Source organism: Sinocyclocheilus rhinocerous, unplaced genomic scaffold (assembly GCF_001515625.1).
Source record: "Sinocyclocheilus rhinocerous isolate Xijiao unplaced genomic scaffold, SAMN03320098_v1.1 scaffold2493, whole genome shotgun sequence".
In the NCBI taxonomy this organism is placed as follows: Eukaryota; Metazoa; Chordata; class Actinopteri; order Cypriniformes; family Cyprinidae; genus Sinocyclocheilus; species Sinocyclocheilus rhinocerous.
In genome coordinates, this window is record NW_015650366.1 from 52,896 (window position 1) to 73,001 (window position 20,106).

General features: G+C 34.7%; 2 protein-coding genes across 2 annotated transcripts in view; one reads left to right on the forward strand and one right to left on the reverse strand.

The window, feature by feature from the left end:
• The window catches only part of LOC107711906 (formin-like), a 58,881-nt gene extending 44,544 nt beyond the window's left edge, over nt 1-14,337 (forward strand). The window contains exons 13-17 of the mRNA XM_016516996.1: nt 330-422; nt 9,062-9,113; nt 11,923-12,072; nt 12,768-12,849; nt 13,560-14,337. Of these exons, the coding sequence (XP_016372482.1) occupies nt 330-422; nt 9,062-9,113; nt 11,923-12,072; nt 12,768-12,849; nt 13,560-13,604 (422 nt within the window). The 3' untranslated portion in view covers nt 13,605-14,337. The remainder of the gene's footprint in view (nt 1-329; nt 423-9,061; nt 9,114-11,922; nt 12,073-12,767; nt 12,850-13,559) is intronic.
• Nucleotides 14,338-16,252: 1,915 nt separating this feature from the next.
• LOC107711907 (gremlin-1-like) lies at nt 16,253-18,577 on the reverse strand. The gene is made up of 3 exons (XM_016516997.1): nt 18,514-18,577; nt 16,340-16,883; nt 16,253-16,307 (listed from the first exon to the last, which is right to left on the reverse strand). The coding sequence occupies exons 1-2, from the start codon at nt 18,575-18,577 to the stop codon at nt 16,348-16,350; spliced, it is 600 nt and encodes a 199-aa protein (XP_016372483.1). The 3' UTR covers nt 16,253-16,307; nt 16,340-16,347.
• Nucleotides 18,578-20,106: the final 1,529 nt, after the last annotated feature.

A 20,106-nucleotide genomic window follows, 5' to 3' on the forward strand; every position in this document is an offset into this window, starting at 1 on the left:
AATAATGCTTCCTCCAGTGAAAAAGTTGTCCTGTCTGAATCAGGAGAGAAATCTGCACACATCAAGCACCGAAACAGTCCAAAAACGTCTTAATGCTGGATTAGTTTCAGCTTTTGTCTTCTCCAGATGTTAACTGATGGACTGGAGTGCTGTGGATTACTTGTGGATTATTGTGATGTTTTTATCAGCTGTTTGGACTCTCATTCTGACGGCACCCATTCACTGCAGAGCATCCATTGCTGAGACAGTGATGGAATGTCTGACGTGTTTATTAGTTCATAGTAGGCTGTATGCAGTAAATAGTATTTCTTCATGTGTTTGTCCTGCAGCGTGTGTGAAGGAGGTTGAGCAGGTGTGTGAAAACTCCTCTGAGGAACATCTACAGCCCTTCAAGGACAAGATGGAGACCTTCGTCAGCACTGGTGAGTCACAGAAACATCACCATGCATGATAGCTTCAGCTGTCACAGAAATAAAGAAACACGGAGCAAACACATCCAGAATGAAAGTCCTTCAGCTCTGATGTGACTGGATGAGGATCAGGTCGCTCCGGATGTGCTGCGTGACCTTAGTGGTGCTGTGAACTCTGACTGGGTTCCTCGTTCATTCATTCATTCATTCATTCGTTCATCGTTTTTTCATTCATCATTCGTTTGTTCATTCATTTATTCATTCATCATTCGTTTGTGCATTCGTTTGTTTGTTCGTTCGTTCATTCATCATTCGTTCGTTCATTCATTCATTCATCATTCATTCCAGAATGAAAGTCCTTCAGCTCTGATGTGACTGGATGAGGATCAGGTCGCTCCGGATGTGCTGCGTGACCTTAGTGGTGCTGTGAACTCTGACTGGGTTCCTCGTTCATTCATTCATTCATTCGTTCATCGTTTTTTCATTCATCATTCGTTTGTGCATTCGTTTGTTTGTTCGTTCGTTCGTTCATTCATTCGTGCGTGCGTTCGTTCGTTCGTTCATTCATTCATCATTCGTTTGTGCGTGCGTGTGTTCGTTTGTTCATTCATCATTCGTTCATTCATTCATTCATCATTCGTTCGTGCATGCGTGTGTTCATTCGTTCATTCATTCATTCATTCATTCATTCATTCATTCATCATTCGTTCGTGCGTGCGTGTGTTCGTTTGTTCATTCATCATTCGTTCGTTCATTCATTCATTCGTTTGTGCATGCGTGTGTTCATTCGTTCATTCATCATTCGTTCGTTAGTTTTTTCATTCATCATTTGTTCATTCATTCATTCATCATTCGTTCGTTTTTTGTTCATTCGTTCATTCATCATTCATTCGTTCGTGCGTTTGTTCGTTCAATCATCATTCATTCGTTCGTGCGTTTGTTCGTTCGTTCATCCATCCATCCATCATTCGTTCGTTCATTCATTCATCATTCATTCGTTCATTAATTTAATTCATCGTTCGTTCACTCGTCCATCCATTCATTCATTCATCATTCGTTCATTCATTCATTCATCGTTCGTTCGTGCATGTGTTTGTTCGTTCATTTATCATTCGTTTGTTCATTCATTCATCATTCGTTCGTTCATTTATCATTAGTTTGTTCATTCATTCATCATTCATTCGTTCGTGCGTTTGTTCGTTCAATCATCATTCATTCGTTCGTGCGTTTGTTCGTTCGTTCTTCCATCCATCATTCGTTCGTTCATTCATTCATCATTCATTCGTTCATTAATTTAATTCATCGTTCGTTCACTCGTCCATCCATTCATTCATTCATCATTCGTTCATTCATTCATTCATCGTTCGTTCGTGCATGTGTTTGTTCGTTCATTTATCATTCGTTTGTTCATTCATTCATCATTCGTTCGTTCATTTATCATTAGTTTGTTCATTCATTCATCATTCGTTCGTTCATTCATTCATTCATCATTCGTTTGTGTTTGTTCGTTCATTCATCATTCATTCGTGCATGCATTCGTTCGTTCATTCATCATTCGTTCGTTCATTTATCATTAGTTTGTTCATTCATTCATCATTCATTCGTTCGTGCGTTTGTTCGTTCAATCATCATTCGTTCATTTGTTAATTCGTCATTCATTCGTTCGTGCGTTTGTTCATTCAATCATCATTCGTTCGTGCGTTCGTTCATTCATCATTCGTTCATTCATTCATCATTCATTCGTTCATGCGTGCGTGTGTTTGTTCGTTCATCCATCATTCGTTCGTTCATTCATTCATCGTTCATTCGTTCATTAATTGCATTCATCGTTCGTTCACTCGTCCATCCATTCGTTCATTCATCATTTGTTCATTCATTCATTCATCGTTCGTTCGTGCATGTGTTCGTTCGTTCATTTATCATTTGTTTGTTCATTCATTCATCATTCGTTCGTTCATTTATCATTCGTTCGTTCATTCATTCGTTCATCATTCGTTCGTTCATTTATCATTCGTTTGTTCATTCATTCATCATTCGTTCGTTCATTTATCATTAGTTTGTTCATTCATTCATCATTCATTCGTTCATTAATTTAATTCATCGTTCGTTCACTCGTCCATCCATTCATTCATTCATCATTCGTTCATTCATTCATTCATCGTTCGTTCGTGCATGTGTTTGTTCGTTCATTTATCATTCGTTTGTTCATTCATTCATCATTCGTTCGTTCATTTATCATTAGTTTGTTCATTCATTCATCATTCGTTCGTTCATTTATCATTAGTTTGTTCATTCATTCATCATTCATTCGTTCGTGCGTTTGTTCGTTCAATCATCATTCATTCGTTCGTGCGTTTGTTCGTTCGTTCATCCATCCATCCATCATTCGTTCGTTCATTCATTCATCATTCATTCGTTCATTAATTTAATTCATCGTTCGTTCACTCGTCCATCCATTCATTCATTCATCATTCGTTCATTCATTCATTCATCGTTCGTTCGTGCATGTGTTTGTTCGTTCATTTATCATTCGTTTGTTCATTCATTCATCATTCGTTCGTTCATTTATCATTAGTTTGTTCATTCATTCATCATTCGTTCGTTCATTTATCATTAGTTTGTTCATTCATTCATCATTCATTCGTTCGTGCGTTTGTTCGTTCAATCATCATTCATTCGTTCGTGCGTTTGTTCGTTCGTTCATCCATCCATCCATCATTCGTTCGTTCATTCATTCATCATTCATTCGTTCATTAATTTAATTCATCGTTCGTTCACTCGTCCATCCATTCATTCATTCATCATTCGTTCATTCATTCATTCATCGTTCGTTCGTGCATGTGTTTGTTCGTTCATTTATCATTCGTTTGTTCATTCATTCATCATTCGTTCGTTCATTTATCATTAGTTTGTTCATTCATTCATCATTCGTTCGTTCATTTATCATTAGTTTGTTCATTCATTCATCATTCGTTCGTTCATTCATTCATTCATCATTCGTTTGTGTTTGTTCGTTCATTCATCATTCATTCGTGCATGCATTCGTTCGTTCATTCATCATTCGTTCGTTCATTCATTCATCATTCGTTCATGCGTGCGTGTGTTCGTTCATTCATTCTTCATTCATGCGTTCATTCATTCATTCATTCATCATTCGTCTGTTCATTCGTTCATTCATTCATTCATTCATTCATTCTCTCTAATCACCTTCTGTTTTATATGAACCTCATGAAAACATCTACAGCTCATATTTCTCTCCAAAATCAAAAGAAAGAATTATTTAAGTTCAAATTATATTTGTCATAAAGAAAATGAAGCCTATAATTAGGACAATTTTTACACATTTGCATGACAATTAAGCACATTTTCCTTTCACATTCATATTACTGTAATTTGTCTGGACTTTTTATTTTTAATGGTGATTCTCACTAGATGCTCATTACCGTAACGCAACCATTTAGTACTGATTATTTTAAATCAGCATAAATTAAAGACAGTGATGCTCTTTATATTTTGTCATTTAAAAACAGTTTCAATCCTTTAAATACCACGGGACCAGAAAATATGATCAGCCTCATGCAAAGGACCTCATACTAAAATTCATAAGACATCCAGATAGTTTCTTGTATAAAGACCTGATGAAAAATTAATAGTATACATTTCTATTATTTGGAAAATAGTTTTTTTATCAAGTTACATTATTCTATTCTACTCTATTGTATATGTATTATTTATTTATTTACTTTTAATTTTAATATATTTATTTATGTGCATAATTTTTTATTTAATTAATTATTAGTTTATTTATTTAATATTATTGTAATCAAATTTTTAGTTCATTCATCATTCATTCGTGCATGCATTCGTTCGTTCATTCATCATTCGTTCGTTCATTCATTCATCATTCGTTAATGCGTGTGTGTGTTCGTTCATTCATTCATTCATTCATTCATTCATTCATCATTCGTTCATTCGTCTGTTCGTTTGTTCATTCATTCATTCATCGTTCGTTCATTCATCTGTTCGTTCATTCATTCATTCATTCATTCATTCTCTCTAATCACCTTCTGTTTTATATGAACCTCATGAAAACATCTACAGCTCATATTTCTCTCCAAAATCAAAATAAATAATTATTTAAGTAAGTATTATATTTGTCATAAAGAAAATGAAGCCTATAATTAGGACAATTTTTACACATTTGCATGACAATTAAGCACATTTTCCTTTCACATTCATATTACTGTAATTTGTCTGGACTTTTTATTTTTAATGGTGATTCTCACTAGATGCTCATTACCGTAACGCAACCATTTAGTACTGATTATTTTAAATCAGCATAAATTAAAGACAGTGATGCTCTTTATATTTTGTCATTTAAAAACAGTTTCAATCCTTTAAATACCACGGGACCAGAAAATATGATCAGCCTCATGCAAAGGACCTCATACTAAAAATTCATAAGACATCCAGATAGTTTCTTGTATAAAGACCTGATGAAAAATTAATAGTATACATTTCTATTATTTGGAAAATAGTTTTTTATCAAGTTACATTATTCTATTCTACTCTATTGTACATGTATTATTTATTTATTTACTTTTAATATATTTATTTATGTGCATCAATTTTCCACGGGACCAGAAAATATGATCAGCCTCATGCAAAGGACCTCATACTAAAATTCATAAGACATCCAGATAGTTTCTTGTATAGAGACCAAACTGATGAAAAATTAATATTATACATTTCTATTATTTGGAAAATAGTTTTTTTATCAAGTTACATTATTCTATTCTACTCTATTGTATATGTATTATTTATTTATTTACTTTTAATTTTAATATATTTATTTATGTGCATAATTTTTTATTTAATTAATTATTAGTTTATTTATTTAATATTATTGTAATCAAATTTTTATTAGTTACATAAGGTGGGGCAAGGTCATTGAGAGTTTTAAAAACAAACAATAAAATTTTAAAATCAACTCTAAAAGAAACTGGAAGCCAGTGGAGCGAATAAAGAATTGGGGTGATGTGCTCACGTTTGCGCATGTTAGTTAAAAGACGGACTGCTGCATTCTGCACCAGCTGAAGGCGATTGAGGGACGACTGTGAGACACCAACATAAAGTGCATTACAATAATCTAATCTTGAACTGATAAAAGCATGAATAGCTTTTTCTAGGTCAGAGTGATTCAAAAATGGTTTGACCTTGGCCGAAAGATGTAGCTGAAAAAAACTAGCTTTAACCACGCTGTCAATTTGTTTATCAAATTTCAGGCTACTATCAAAAGTCACACAGAGATTTCTGACAGCTGGTCTAAGCTTTGAAGTCAGCGCATCAAAGTCAGAAGTTACAGATTCTCCAAATAAAATATATTCAGTTTTTTTATTTTATTTAGGTGAATTAAATTTTGCTCTAACCATAGTTTAATGTCATGAATGCAATCAATTAGCGACCCAACTGCGTCAGCATTTTTTGGTCTCATAGGCAAGTAAATTTGCAAATCATCAGCATAGCAGTGAAAAGCTATATTATGCCTGGCTATAATGGACCCGAGAGGCAGCATGTAAAGTGAAAATAAAACTGGTCCGAGAATAGAGCCTTGTGGCACCCCGCAAGAGAGAGAAGTGGTGGAGGAGGATGAGTCCCCAATCACTACAGAAAAGGTACTATTGGTCAAATATGACGAGAACCGCTGAAGTGCGGTACTCCGAATGCCAACAGAGTGATTAAGGCGAGACAGAAGGACTTCATGGTCCACTGTATCAAAGCCCGCCGTGAGATCAAGTAGCAATAGAATAACAGGGCACTTAGCGTCAACAAACCGAGAAATATCATTGTGCACCTTTAACAGTGCAGAGCAACTATAATAAATACATTTATTTATTTATTTACAACATGAAATTAGATCAATAATTCAATAAATACAATTATTCTTAGGCTTATTTTTTTTAAACCGTTGTTTATTTAAATTTATTTATTCATTCATTCATTCTTTGGCTTATTTATTAAACCATTGTGTATGTGTTTATTTATATTTAATAAGTAAATAAAAACAATAAAAACCTTTACAATAAATAATAAAAAAATTAATGTATTTATTTATTTAAAACATGAAATTAGATCAATAATTCAATAAATAAAATTATTCTAAGGCTTATTTTTTAAACCATTGTTTATGTGTGTATTTATATTTAATAAGTAAATAAAAACCGTAAAAAATTACAATAAATACTAAATACATTTATTTATTTATTTATTTAAAACAAGAAATTAGATCAATAATACAATTAAAAAATCCTTCTTAGGCTTATTTAACCATTATTTAATAAGCAAATCATTTCATAATGAACCCGAATCTGAGGCTCTTTACAGAGCGCTGCGGCGCGAGTCGATTTTAAAGGCTGGATTTATTGTCCCGCTCAGTGTGCAGGTCCCATAACTTTCTAGTTAGCCACTACTGGTTTCATGTTTACAGACAGAGCTGAGGAGAAAATTCACACATCGCGCTCGACACGCACAAACAGCAGAGACCGCAGGCGCCAGTCCACCCCTGCTGAGACCAACGCCACTGGTCACACACACACACACACACACACACACACACAGAGCGCTGTTCACACTCGCCCCCACCGGAGACCCCCAACACTCGCCTTTGAACAGTTTTGGGGCGACTTCCCCTTCTTAAATCTCAGGAGTGGGAAAGGTCCCCCATCACAGTCAAAAAAAAGGGGATGAATCTGGAAAATGCAATAAATCTGAGATCATAGGCGCGCTCTGGCCTGAGAAAAGGCCGCCGTGAGATCAAGTAGCATTAGAATAACAGGGCACTTAGCGTCAACAAACCGAGCAATATCGTTGTGCACCTTTAACAGTGCAGAGCAACTATAATAAATACATTTATTTATTTATTTATATTAACATATTCATTTATGTTATTCACTAATTATTTTTAAATAATTTTTTAGAAATTAAAAATGTATCTTAATCATTTTTTTTATTATTTATTTCTATATTTTTACTTGCACTTTTTTCCCCATGGATCCCATAATACTCCCCTGTGGCCCCCTAAATAAGATATCATTATTTATTTTGTATTATATAGATATTTTTATCGTTCTTTTCAAGAGTTGGATTGGATCTGGTGTCGAGTTATTATTCTAGTGCTTTATATGGTCATTAATTCTTCTGATTATCAGCTTGTGTTTGTGACCGCAGAGATTGACCGTGAGAAAGCGCTGTAGATTGACGGGTTTAATATCATTATACGTGTGGTTTACAGCGGGGATCAGTACGACGTGTTGTTTGCGGCGGCACTTCATAATGAACCCGAATCTGAGGCTCTTTACAGAGTCGATTTTAAAGGCTGGATTTATTGTCCCGCTCAGTGTGCAGGTCCCATAACTTTCTAGTTATTTAACATCTCTGTTGTTTCTGGAGACTTCTGTTTCTCTATGAAAGAGATCTCAGCAGTGTCTCCAGATGTGCTCGCATTTGAGTTTGCAATCAAAAGTTCTCGATATGAAAATTATTTTTAAGCAACAGAATCTCAAAACCTCTTACAAACATTTCCAGCTCATCTATCACCCCTAAATAAAAGGTATTTTATATATATATGTATTATTTCAGTGTGAAATAAATAATGATATATTAGGTCCGCAAGAGAGTTCTAGGGGGTCCGTGGAAAAGTTTAGAGAAAAACAGCATAAAAAAATGTAGAAATAAATAAATAATAAAAATAAGATTACAATAAATTCTTAATTATTTTATAATAATTATTAGATAATAAAAACATAAATAGTAAAATCTAAGTAAATCTAAATAATAAATATTATTAATCTAATAATAAATTAGATTAAATAAGTTAATAAACAAATAAATTAATAAAGAATTAAATACAAATTAATAAATAGATAAAAATTGATTAAATGAAAAAGTAAATAAATAATACACTGAGTAGAATAGAATAATGTAACTTGATAAAAATAAAAAAATTCCCAAAATAATAAACATAGCTCTGTATAGGGACTCATTTGGGTCTGTTTTTGTTTTAGGAGAAACATCAGAGATACAGTGAGAAATATTTGAGTTCATATTGAGATATCTGATTTATAATGTCAGACTTTATGTATCTTGGCTCATCTGAGCACAGTTTGAGTGTTATTTTAGTGTCAATGATGTATTATAGTTTTTGTAAATATTTTGAATTAGATTTTATTTGTATGTTTTCTGTTTTCACTTTAATTTAAGTTAAAGTTTTAGTAATTTTGTTGTGTGTTTTTGTCATTTTTATTAGTTTTTGTTTTTTTAATACATGTATATATCTAGATCGTTTATTTCGCTTTTGTTATTTTAGTACTTCAGATTAAACTAAATGTAAATGAGACATGTTGCCAAATAGCTGAAATAGAAGTTTAATTTTCTTTTCAATATTTATTGTATTTCAAGTAACATTTATTTTATTTCTTTTATGGTTTTTATGGTTAAAACATCATGAGAAGCTGGAGCAAGGGTCTCATTGATCTCATTGAAGGAATAATGAAAATAAGTTAAAGATCTCTTGTGTTTTCATTCCTGTGATGATCTGATGTGCAGCTCTTTTCTCTGTTGTGGATGATTTGTGGTTATGTTGTCGTTCGCAGCACAATCAGAGTACGAGACTGAAGACGAGCGGCTGCAGGCGGCACAGGAGAGGTTAGAAACACCAGCAGATGATGTGTGATAATACAGACAGCATCATGACTAATGAGATCTAATCAGACAGCCTTCTGAAGTGCTCTAGCTTTGCACAAACAGATACTGGTCTATTATTCATTAGACTGAATTATTTCTTTGATATTTTTCAGTATTGAATGAAATGTACATGTTTTTATTGTTTCTGAAAGAGTCTCTTGTGCTCACCGAGGCTGCACTTATTTGATCAAAAATACAGTAAAAATGGTGAAATATTATTGCAATCTAAAACAGCTGTTTTCTATGTGAATATCTGTTAAAATATAATTTATTTCTGTGATCAAAGCTGTATTTTCAGCATCATTACTCCAGTATTCAGTGTCACATGATCTTCAGAAATCATTCTGATTTGCTGCTCAAGAAACATTTCTGATTATAATCAATGCTGAAAACATTAATATTTTTGTGGAAACTGTGCTGCATTTGATTTTTCAGGATTCACAGATGAATAGAAAGTTCAAAAGAACAGCATTTATTTGCAATAGAAATCCTCTGTAACATTATAAATGATCGATTGAGTGTGTATTAATCTTACTGAGCCCAAACTCGTGAGCGGTTGTGTGTTTATTAATGATATTTTGGTGCGGTTGTGAGTGCATTCTGGGATTGTTTTCTGTGTGAGGAGCAGGTGTCTGTGAAGGACAGGAGCAGGCGTGAGTTTGGTGCTCTGCAGACTCTCTCTTATCGTGTGTGTTCAGTAACTCTGCACTGTTTGTGCTGATTTATGTGCAAGCTTCGGCTGCCAGATGCTGCACGATGGAAAATATCTGGAACTTTTCATAGAGGGGAAAAGGACAAACAAAGCATATTGATTATTTTTCCTTGTTTAGATTTGAGAGTTTTTTTGTAACCTGAAACAAAACAAAGCGAAGTGAAACACACACACACGCACACACACTCACACACACACACACACGGCAGCTCGAGAGTCGCTTCATTTCCCTTTACTTTGCTCCTGGAGAAGGAGCAGGAGCAGCAGTAAGTCTCAGAGTTCCCATGAACGCACCTCGTTAAAGTGATGGATTCGGGCCGCGGGCGATCGTCCGGACCTGGGTGGGCATCCACATGTGTCCCGACCCGAGGGAGTCACCTTTCCACGCTCGTCCTCTGATATTTTTATATTTTTTGTGTCCCACAATCATGAAAAACCTCGAATTATCAGGGAATTTTAAAGTTGAGAGGAATTTTTCCAATGACTTATTGATTGATTGATGTTCTCAGCTATATTTAAGTAATTTATAATTTATAAATAATTTAATAATTTATAATTAATATTTTTTTAATTTCATTTTTATTGTCATATTTTTAACTTTATCCTTTCATTTTATAATTTTATTTTTATAATTGTATTTATATTTTAATTTTTTTAATTGCTGTAATGTATTTGTTTGGAATTGGAATTATTTTTTTACTGCCATCAGGAGATTGATGAATCTAGTATTTTTATTTTATTTTTTATTTTTTTATTTATTGATATTTATTTATTTTTTATTTTATTTTTTTTCAGTTTGTGACCGCTGTAATATATCCGTCCTGCTGTCAGGAGCTTGATGAATCTGTGTCGTACAGCACTGATCCGCACCTGAGCGCTCCTGACGTGTTTGTGTTTAACGCTCCATCGAGTTTCTCCTCGGTTCATGTCATGTGTGATCCGTCACACGCGTGACCGTTAATCTCGCCGCTCCACTTGATTTGCGGCCACTGAACGTGATTTTCTGCCACTAACGGCACATTGTGTTTAAGTTTCTTGTCACGCTGTTTTCCCCTGAATGGGAGTAAATCTTCTGATTTATAACAAGAAAAATAGTTCATTATAATGAGATCCTTGGCAAAAACTCTGTTAGTTTTAAACCAGTCAAATAAGAAACCTCCTAGAAACAAGTTTTAGTTGATCCTATAGGATCTTATTTGTTTCTTAGAGTTTTATATTGAGTTACGGGTCAAAGGGTTTAAGCATAAAAACAATAAGTGTAATATTGCTTTAAATTGTTGTTGTTTTTCCCAAAAAAATTTAAAAAGTTTTCTGTTTAATTTAATTGCAATTTTGTTTTTGTTTTTCCGAGCAAAAAATAAATATCATACATTTTTCCCTGATTTACAGAAGAGACCCACTAAAATGTCATTCAGTGTAACAATCTTGTCAGGCATATTTACAACAAAAATAAATTTGACACATTCAAAAACTAATTACTTTAACCCCAAATACTAATTAGTTGTAATTTTACATTTTTAAAATGTGCCACTATCCTAGGTTTTGCCCATTTGTCAGCAATAATTTTTTACTCATTTAAAACACAATAAAATTTAATATGCTCACTCATTCTTTTATATATTTTAATATGTACACGTCAGAATAAGCATGTTGTTTGAATTTTGACATAAATATAAGTGTTACACTGAATGACAATGTAACATTATTTCAACCAAATTGTAACATTGTATCCTCCAAAAACTTATTTGGAACCTTCAAAGTAGACACTTTAGTTACATTTAATGTGCTTTCTATGGACATAAAACCACTTTTGTACATTTCTTTTGATGCGGACATCTTAACGCATTTGACCCTTACACACTTTTTTTTGCATTTTATGCTCCAGAAAACCAAACATTTTAATGTTCCTATAATATTACACATAAATGTAAAAATAAAGTTTTATAACCCAAATGTATTACCTACAAATATGCTTGTTTGACTGTAAAATATGGCATCTTCTGATTCTCTCGTGAGGGCAGATATCATGTTGACTGACTTTCCCTGTTTTTCGTGTAGTTTCCAGGAGATGGTGATGTACTTCGGGCTCAGACCCAAGTCTGGAGAGAAGGAGGTTTCTCCAAGCTTCATCTTCATGCTATGGTACGAGTTCTGCAATGATTTCAAGAGCACCTGGAACCGAGAGAATAAAAGCATCTCCAAAGAGAGGTGAGGACCATCCATCTCACAATGAAGTTTAGAGACTAAAGCCGTGTTTGGACCCGTTTAGAGCAATAGTTCAGCCAAAAATAAAAATGTGCTGTAAATGCGCTCACCCTCAGATCATCAGAGATCAGGATGAGTTTGTTTCTTCATCAGCATTGCATCAGTGTCTCACTGCAAGTGAATGGGTGCCGTCAGAATGAGAGTCCAAACAGCTGATAAAAACATCACAATAATCCACAGTCCATCTGTTCACATCTGGAGAAGACAAATCTAGTCTTTGATGCTCTTCTTATTTTTAATTGTCCACACAATTCGTTTGGCAGCGTCTCTGATTTCAGTGAAGCTTTTACAGATCTAACCTACAGCCAATATTCAGTTCTCACTTAGAAATGCACAAAAAATCCCTCTTATTAGTCTCTGTCGCTCTTGTTTTTCAGTCGAAATATCCAAACATTTACTTGATGTTTTGCAGAAATGCCACGTTTTAGAGAAGATATCATCCATCAGTTGGGTTTATTTTTGTTTCTGCGTACTGTTTTCTCATTTTAAGTATAAATCTAACGAACCTTAGTGAAGTTTAAAAACAAAAACAGCTTGTATAACAGGAAAAGTTGACTCAGAATGTTCATCTGCGGTCATCAGAAGAAACCCGGAAATAAATGATGACAGAATTATATTTTTGCGCTCTTTTATTTTAGACTCAAAGAAGCTCAGCAGACCGTCCAGAAAATCACAGCTGAGAAGAAAGTGGAGACGAAGAAGACCAACGCAAACAGTCTGGTGAGAAAACACACAAGCACACAGCTTTATTACATTCACAACACACGCTCTATAATGAGAATAATTCTATTGCATGTGTTCATGCTGATGATGCTTTGAATGAAGCCGGCAGTGAAATCCAGGGTTTTATTTATTTATTTTAATACAATTTACCAAAACAAATAAACTGAAAGTATTAGGATTTTTAAATATTTAAAACATTATGGTATAAAATGAATGCAAAATCATTTCTATGACCAATCAAATGAAAGTAAATGAGTGTTATTAATCACTGACAATTTTTAGGTGATTTTTTGACTGTTTTTGACTATTTTTAGCTGCATTTTTTTTTTTTTTTCTGCTACACACACACTCTCACACACACACACACACACACACACACAGGAATAATGCAGAGTTTAATCATTTTCTCACCAAAAACAACACAAATATCACTTCTGAAGGAGAGAATCATTTAAAATGCACACAATTTTGAGCATAAAAACATATTTGAAACAAATGACAGCTACCCGTGTACTAAAACGGACTATTATTGTGGAAGTGGATTGAATTGTGCTTTCAGATCCTGATATTACAGGTTTATTGAATTATCAGTCATTAAGTTGGATTCCCATGAATGCATGAACTGATCAGATGTGTAGCTTGAATGCAATGCTTTGGACAAAAGCCTCGACCAAATGCATGAAACTTTGTAAAACCCTGTTTGACAGAAAGAGCGACTGCGAAAGAAAGAAGCCGGCGTGTCGTCCAGCTGAGACAGAAACAGATGCACGCTGTTTGAGTTCGTTCAGAGGATCTGCTGAGGATCTGAAGGATCGTTTCAGATCACTTCATCATCAGATATACCAGAAAACAGTGTGTGGAGCCACTTCAGCACGAGAGAACCGTCCTATTAAACATATGCTAGAAACATCTGACATCAATATATCTATCAGAATCAGCAGTGCCTCATATTCATCAAACAGGGCCTCATTTATATGATCTGTGTTTGGACTTGAATGGCGTCACTCGCTTCTGCCTCGGTGTTTCACCACATTTTTTACTTTTGCCAAAATGAAGCACTTTTACACTCCTCACTCGTGGAGCCTATGCAATATCCTCCGTTTCAAAAGAGAAATGTGCAAATCATATCCATGCATTAAATGTGAGAAAACTACTGATGTATGTTATGATGAGGAACGAATCATATTTACCCTACAGTGAGTGTGCGACTACATCTTCATGCGTAAATGAGTGAGTCAAAGTCCTGTTTATTCACAGAACGAAGGTTTTATTGAGGGATATAATGTTGTGAGGATGTCAGAAAATTATAATGTTTCCCTGTTGGTTTATGTGTAATGAATTCTGTAATTTATCCAGTTATTTCAGGCCCAGATGTGTTGGAAACCTCTTGGAACATTAATACAGTGTCAGATTTTATTGACATTTTTAAATTAATTTCCTGTGACAACATGTACATTTATTAGGTGCAATAAACAGACATCAGCGTCTGCAAAATGCAAAACTAAGAAAATGTGTCTTCCTATTTCTTAAAAAGTATTTACATTAAAATCAAAATCACATTTTTAAAAACCTTGGATTATAATAGAAAATAAATGATGCTTTCGTAATCACCTTGTTCTGTTTTCAAAGAGTTATTCAGTTTTTGATGCATTAGAATTGTTTCCTCTAAAGCAAAACGTCTTATTTTAAATGCTCAATGTTTGATTTTTACTCACTTCATGAACTTACTGTCTTGTAAATGATCCAACAAGCAAATCAAAACATGTACTTTATAGATTATATATGAGGAACAATGCGTTTAAATGAATGAAGTTTCTGAAATAACCAAATCTTTCACTGTTTTTCCTCTACGGCTGATATTATAAATAGACGAATAGCATGAAGAAACTCGCAGCAATCCAATAGAACAGTGTCTCATAAAGTCGTTCCGCATAGTGGACACTATCAGTCCTCAAACTCCCGTAATTCTAGATTTGGAGATGAATGAACGATGCTCTTCTGCTTCTGTCACCATTGCAGCATAGAGTTCAGGACAGATTTCATGTAGAGTTGCCCTGGAAGCTCTCTAGCATACGAGTAGCTGATAAATAATATGTGCATGAATGTGCATTCTCTCAACAGCAAGATCCAGAAGCCTTAAGACCAAAAATGTAGGATAACCTAAATAAATAAATTGAAAACATTAGGATTTTTAAAAGTGAAATGAGTGATCATTTGACATTTTTGTGCTTTTTTGGTAGATTTTCACTGGTGTTCCTGCAACTGATCTTGGTTTATAAACGTATAAATACTTCATGCGTCATCTGTTAATTAACGAGCGCAAAAAAATGCATGTTTAATAAGCATAAAAGAATATTTAAATATTGTTTGAAACGATGACAACTACCCGCATTCACTACTAGTCAAAATTTGCATTGGGAAGTATTATTATTTTGTTAAAGTATTAGAGCTTTAAATAATTGTGGTGCAAAATTAATGCAAAATTATTTCTGTGACCAGTCAAATGAAAGTAAAGAGTGTTATTGATCATTCGATATTTTTAGGTGCTTTTTGACTATTTTTGGCCATTTACTTATTTATTTTTTAACTGGTGTTCATTAATCCTGCAGTTAAACTTTGCTTATAAATACTTCATGCATCTCTCAAATGAGCTAAAAAAAAACTGCATGTTTAATAATCATAAAACAATATTGTTTAAAACTCTAGTTTTAGATTTAAAAAGATTTCACTTTTTATGTCAACTACCCATGTGCACTACTAGTCAAAATGTATTAGGATTTTTAAATATTACAAAAAAAAAATTGTGGTACAAAATGAATGCAAAATCTTTTTTTTTTTTTATGGTTTTTGACCATTTTTAGGTGCCTTTTTTCTTCCTGCAGTTAGTTTATAAATATACAAATACTGCATGCATCTCTCAATTAATGATCTCAAAAAACTGCATGTTTAATAATCATCAAAAATATTTAAATGCTGTTTGAAACGATAGTTTTAGATGAAGTATGACATGTTTTACATCAAACTCCCACATGTAGGCCTACTGAAAGTCAAAATCTTCGGTGCTTTTTGACCATTTTTAGATGCTTTTTTTCCCAGTTCTTACTGGTGTTCAATAATCCTGCAGTTTATAAAAGTATAATTATCCCATGCATCTCTCAGTTAGGTTAGTGAGCTCATAAAACCGCATGTTTAATAATCACAATAAATGTAGATTAAAAATGACACTTTTCATGTCAACTACCCACGTGCACTACTAGTCAAAATGTAGACACATTGAACTGGATTTAGGTTCCTAAACATCTTGCTGCCAGAAAATGAGTCTGTAGACGTGCTTAAGAAGGAGTGAAAGGAGAAGCATCATCATCATCATCATCATCATCGCACATTGAATCTGTGACTAGTGTGTAACGGTGACAGATGCGTCTCTTCCGCGAGCTCCAGCAGATCAAGCGTGTCTAGTTCTCGCGTGCTCTTACTGACGCGTTGCTCTCGGGTCTAGTCCAGCTCGATGGAGACGCAGCGGCACTGTTTGACGCGCTGCACGCGCTTCTTCCGCGTCGGCGGCTGCTGGTCGGGGCAGCTGAGGGTGAAGGTCATGGTGGTGAAGCGCTTGGGTTTGCAGAACGAGCAGGACTGGAACGCACCCTCCTCTCTGCGCACGTGTCTGGGGATGTAGAAGGAGTTGCACTGTCCGTAGCAGAAGCGGTTGATGATGGTGCGGCTGACGCAGCCCTCCTCGTGGATGGTCTGTTTGAGCGGCTGCGTCTTGCACCAGTCGCGCTTCAGGTAGCGGCGCTCGGTGACATGCAGCGCCTCCTGGCTCGACTCCAGAACCTCCTCCGAGCCGCGGCTCCTGCCTCTGGAGCCCGGGGCCGCCTGCTGCTGCTGCTGCTGGTCCGACTCGTTCGGGTTGTTCTTGTCCGGGTGAGGAATCGCGCCTCGGTTCCGCTTGGATTCGGTGGGACTCGAGAGAAGAAGAACCCAGATGAAGAGCAGCGCGCACGCGATCCGAGCGGAGGAGGCCATCGGCACTGAAGAGAGAGAGAACGGCACAGCGTTCAGAAACATTCACAGCGTTCAGAAAAAAATTCAGAGTATTCGGAAACATTCAGAAACATTCAGAGCGTTCGGAAAAAATTCAGAGCATTTGGAAAAATTCAGAGCGTTCGGAAACATTCGGAAACATTCAGAGCGTTCTAAAAACATTCAGAGCGTTCGGAAACATTCGGAAACATTCAGAGCGTTCTAAAAACATTCAGAGCGTTCGGAAACATTCGGAAACATTCAGAGCGTTCTAAAAACATCCAGAAACATTCAAAGCGTTCGGAAACATTCAGAGCGGTTGGAAACATTCAGAGCGTTCAGAAACATTCAAAGAGTTCGGAAAAAATTCAGAGCATTTGGAAAAATTCAGAGCGTTAGGAAACATTCAGAAACATTCACAGTGTTGGGAAACATTCAACTACACAAACGCCTTCCGTTCAGTTATGAAAACCTAGTTCTCTGAACGTTGAAAAATGTTACATTTTAAAATGTTACAAACGTTAAGGAGGGAAAAAATCATTTTGCAAACATCATGAGAACGTTACTTTTAAATGAACATTCTGAAACATGTAGCAACAATTAAAAAATGTTAGATGAACACCCAACTTAAAGGTTTCATTCAAAATAAACAATCAATAACATTTTAGAACATTATTAAAGACCAGATAACTTTGAACAAATATTGTTGTAATGTTACTGAATGAATGTTTGTTCCTAACTTTGAGAGAAGGTTCCCTGTCCGCTGAGAGGATCTTCACATTCACTAACTCAACGTTCTGTGATGCTCCCACCAATTTATCCAATATTATGGTAGCATATATTTAATCACTGAATGATTGCCATATTCATAAACCAACCTTAAATGATGAAATGTGGTTGAAATATTGTAACTTGTTTCAATATTGAAACAATATTTAATGCTCAGTGGTTGAAGAAAGTACTTAGAAATCAATGCTGAAATATTAACAAGATATGTACACTGACCTCTACATATTAAAACATCTTCAAAAATCAATATATATAATGTATAATAATTGTATGTATGCATATATATTATTCCTATATTTTGAGATATAATGTAGATAGCTCACGTAAAATATTATGTAACATTATCCAGCCCATGTTTATTTTTTCATGCAGATCATGCAGTCAGTGATTGGGATAATTACAGTCTTACTCCAGAGAATACATGGCACCATGTCTAAACTCACAAACATTCTTCATTTTAATATTTAGACAATTATTAAAGCTGAATGACAGAATTGTGCAAAGACGCATTTCTGCATATCTACTTTATTCAAGAATGAGAGTCACGTGAAATCTAGTCATCGTTGGAGAGATCTTCAGTTAATTGTCCAGCAAGACATGATAAACTCTTACCTGAAAATATTACGACTGTTTCTGTATTATAGTTCCTGTAGCTCAAACGCAAGGCACTAACAACACTAAGGTCATGGGTTCGATTCCCAGGGAATGCATGAACCGATCACATCTATCCTGAACGCAAGTCGCTTTGGATAAAATCATCTGACCAATGCATAAATGTAAAGAAGTAAAGAACGGACACCTGCTCCAAACACACGTTCATTGATCAGTGAAGGTGTGGAGATCTCTCACCTGTCAGTGTGGATGAGCTTCTAGAGGAGATCTGTGTGAGGAGAGGAGCTGCGATCCGTCCCATAGACACACACACACACACACACACACACACACACACACTGAGCTCCTGCTGTCTTATGACTGGTTTTGTGGTCCAGGGTCACACACACACACACACACACACTGTGATTTTTAATGTATTTTAAAGAAATCTCTGCATTTATTTGATAAAAAAAATACAGTAATATTGTGAAAAATTATTACCATTTAAAATAATGGTTTTCTATTTTAATATATTTTAAAATGTAATTTATTTCTGTGATCAAAGCTGTATTTTCAGCATCATTACTCCAGTCTTCAGTGTCACATGATCTTCAGAAATCATTCTAATATGCTGATTCATTATCAGTGCTGGAAACAGTTGGAAAAATATTTTTGTATTCACGTTGGTTTCATACATGTCTGAAAATATTCATACTATTTTCTACAAACAGCTGATTTAATGACTTAAAAATATGTATTATTTATTTTAGTGATTTCTTTAAAAAAATATTTTTTCGAACTTATGTTTAAAAGTAAAATCTTTGAGTAATGATAATTAAGAAGTTTTATTTAACCTGAACAAACCTTTTCTCAAATAAAATTGGCGTCGCGCTTTTAAACGCGTCACGTGACACGTGAAACCCAACGGACGACGTCCAGAAGGCGCGAATATTTCACAGCAACGGCTGCTTTAGTTTTACACAAAACCAAAAGAATATATCATATGAGTCATATGAACTGTTTTTATGACACTTTTATTGTACTTTATTGTCAAAGTGTCCATCCACTGAGTGACTGGGACGTTTTTCCTGTCAGAACGACGACGCGAGGGTGAGTAAACAACGACAGAATCTGTATTTCTGTAAATTATTCTAATCCTTTAAGAGAGAAATAAGCTGGTATTAATTTCTTTCACTATAGTGAACTTTCTAGCAACACATCTGCTCTTGTTTGATTGATTCGGACCCATTAATTCAGTTCATAATTGTTTAGAGTTGGTGTGTTGCGTCAGTTTATTCTCAGCATGTGTTTCTGGTTTATTCTCTTTCTTGGCTACAAAACATCTGACTACAAATATGAACGTATTGTCGTTTATAAAACACACCACAACATTGGTTTCTGCCAGATATACATGATCCATGTACAAGAATCTAATAAGCTCTTCTGTCCTGAGCTGCTTTAGTTTGTGTTTTTCTCAAGGCCAAATTCCTTCCATTAATCCTTTACTGAAAAAAGCATTAAATTGTGATCCAATACACACTAGTGGATCTGTATGGATCTGTCTTCAGGGAAAATGAGCCCAGAAATTCACAGAAATCATGATTTCTCAATCAGAGCAGCTTGATTGTGTTGCGGCAGGTCAGTTTAACTCAGAATACATTTTCAAACGGCTTGAAATACTGGTTAAATTATTTATTTATTCTTGAAATTTGGTGGATATTTCTCATTTAGGGTCATGAATAAGCATGCAAAGTTTCAACGTGTAGATTTTTTTTGGAAAGGCTGTACACAAATTATTGACCCCCATTGGTTTCCATGCAATTTGCCAAAAGCCAACACTCTAAAAAC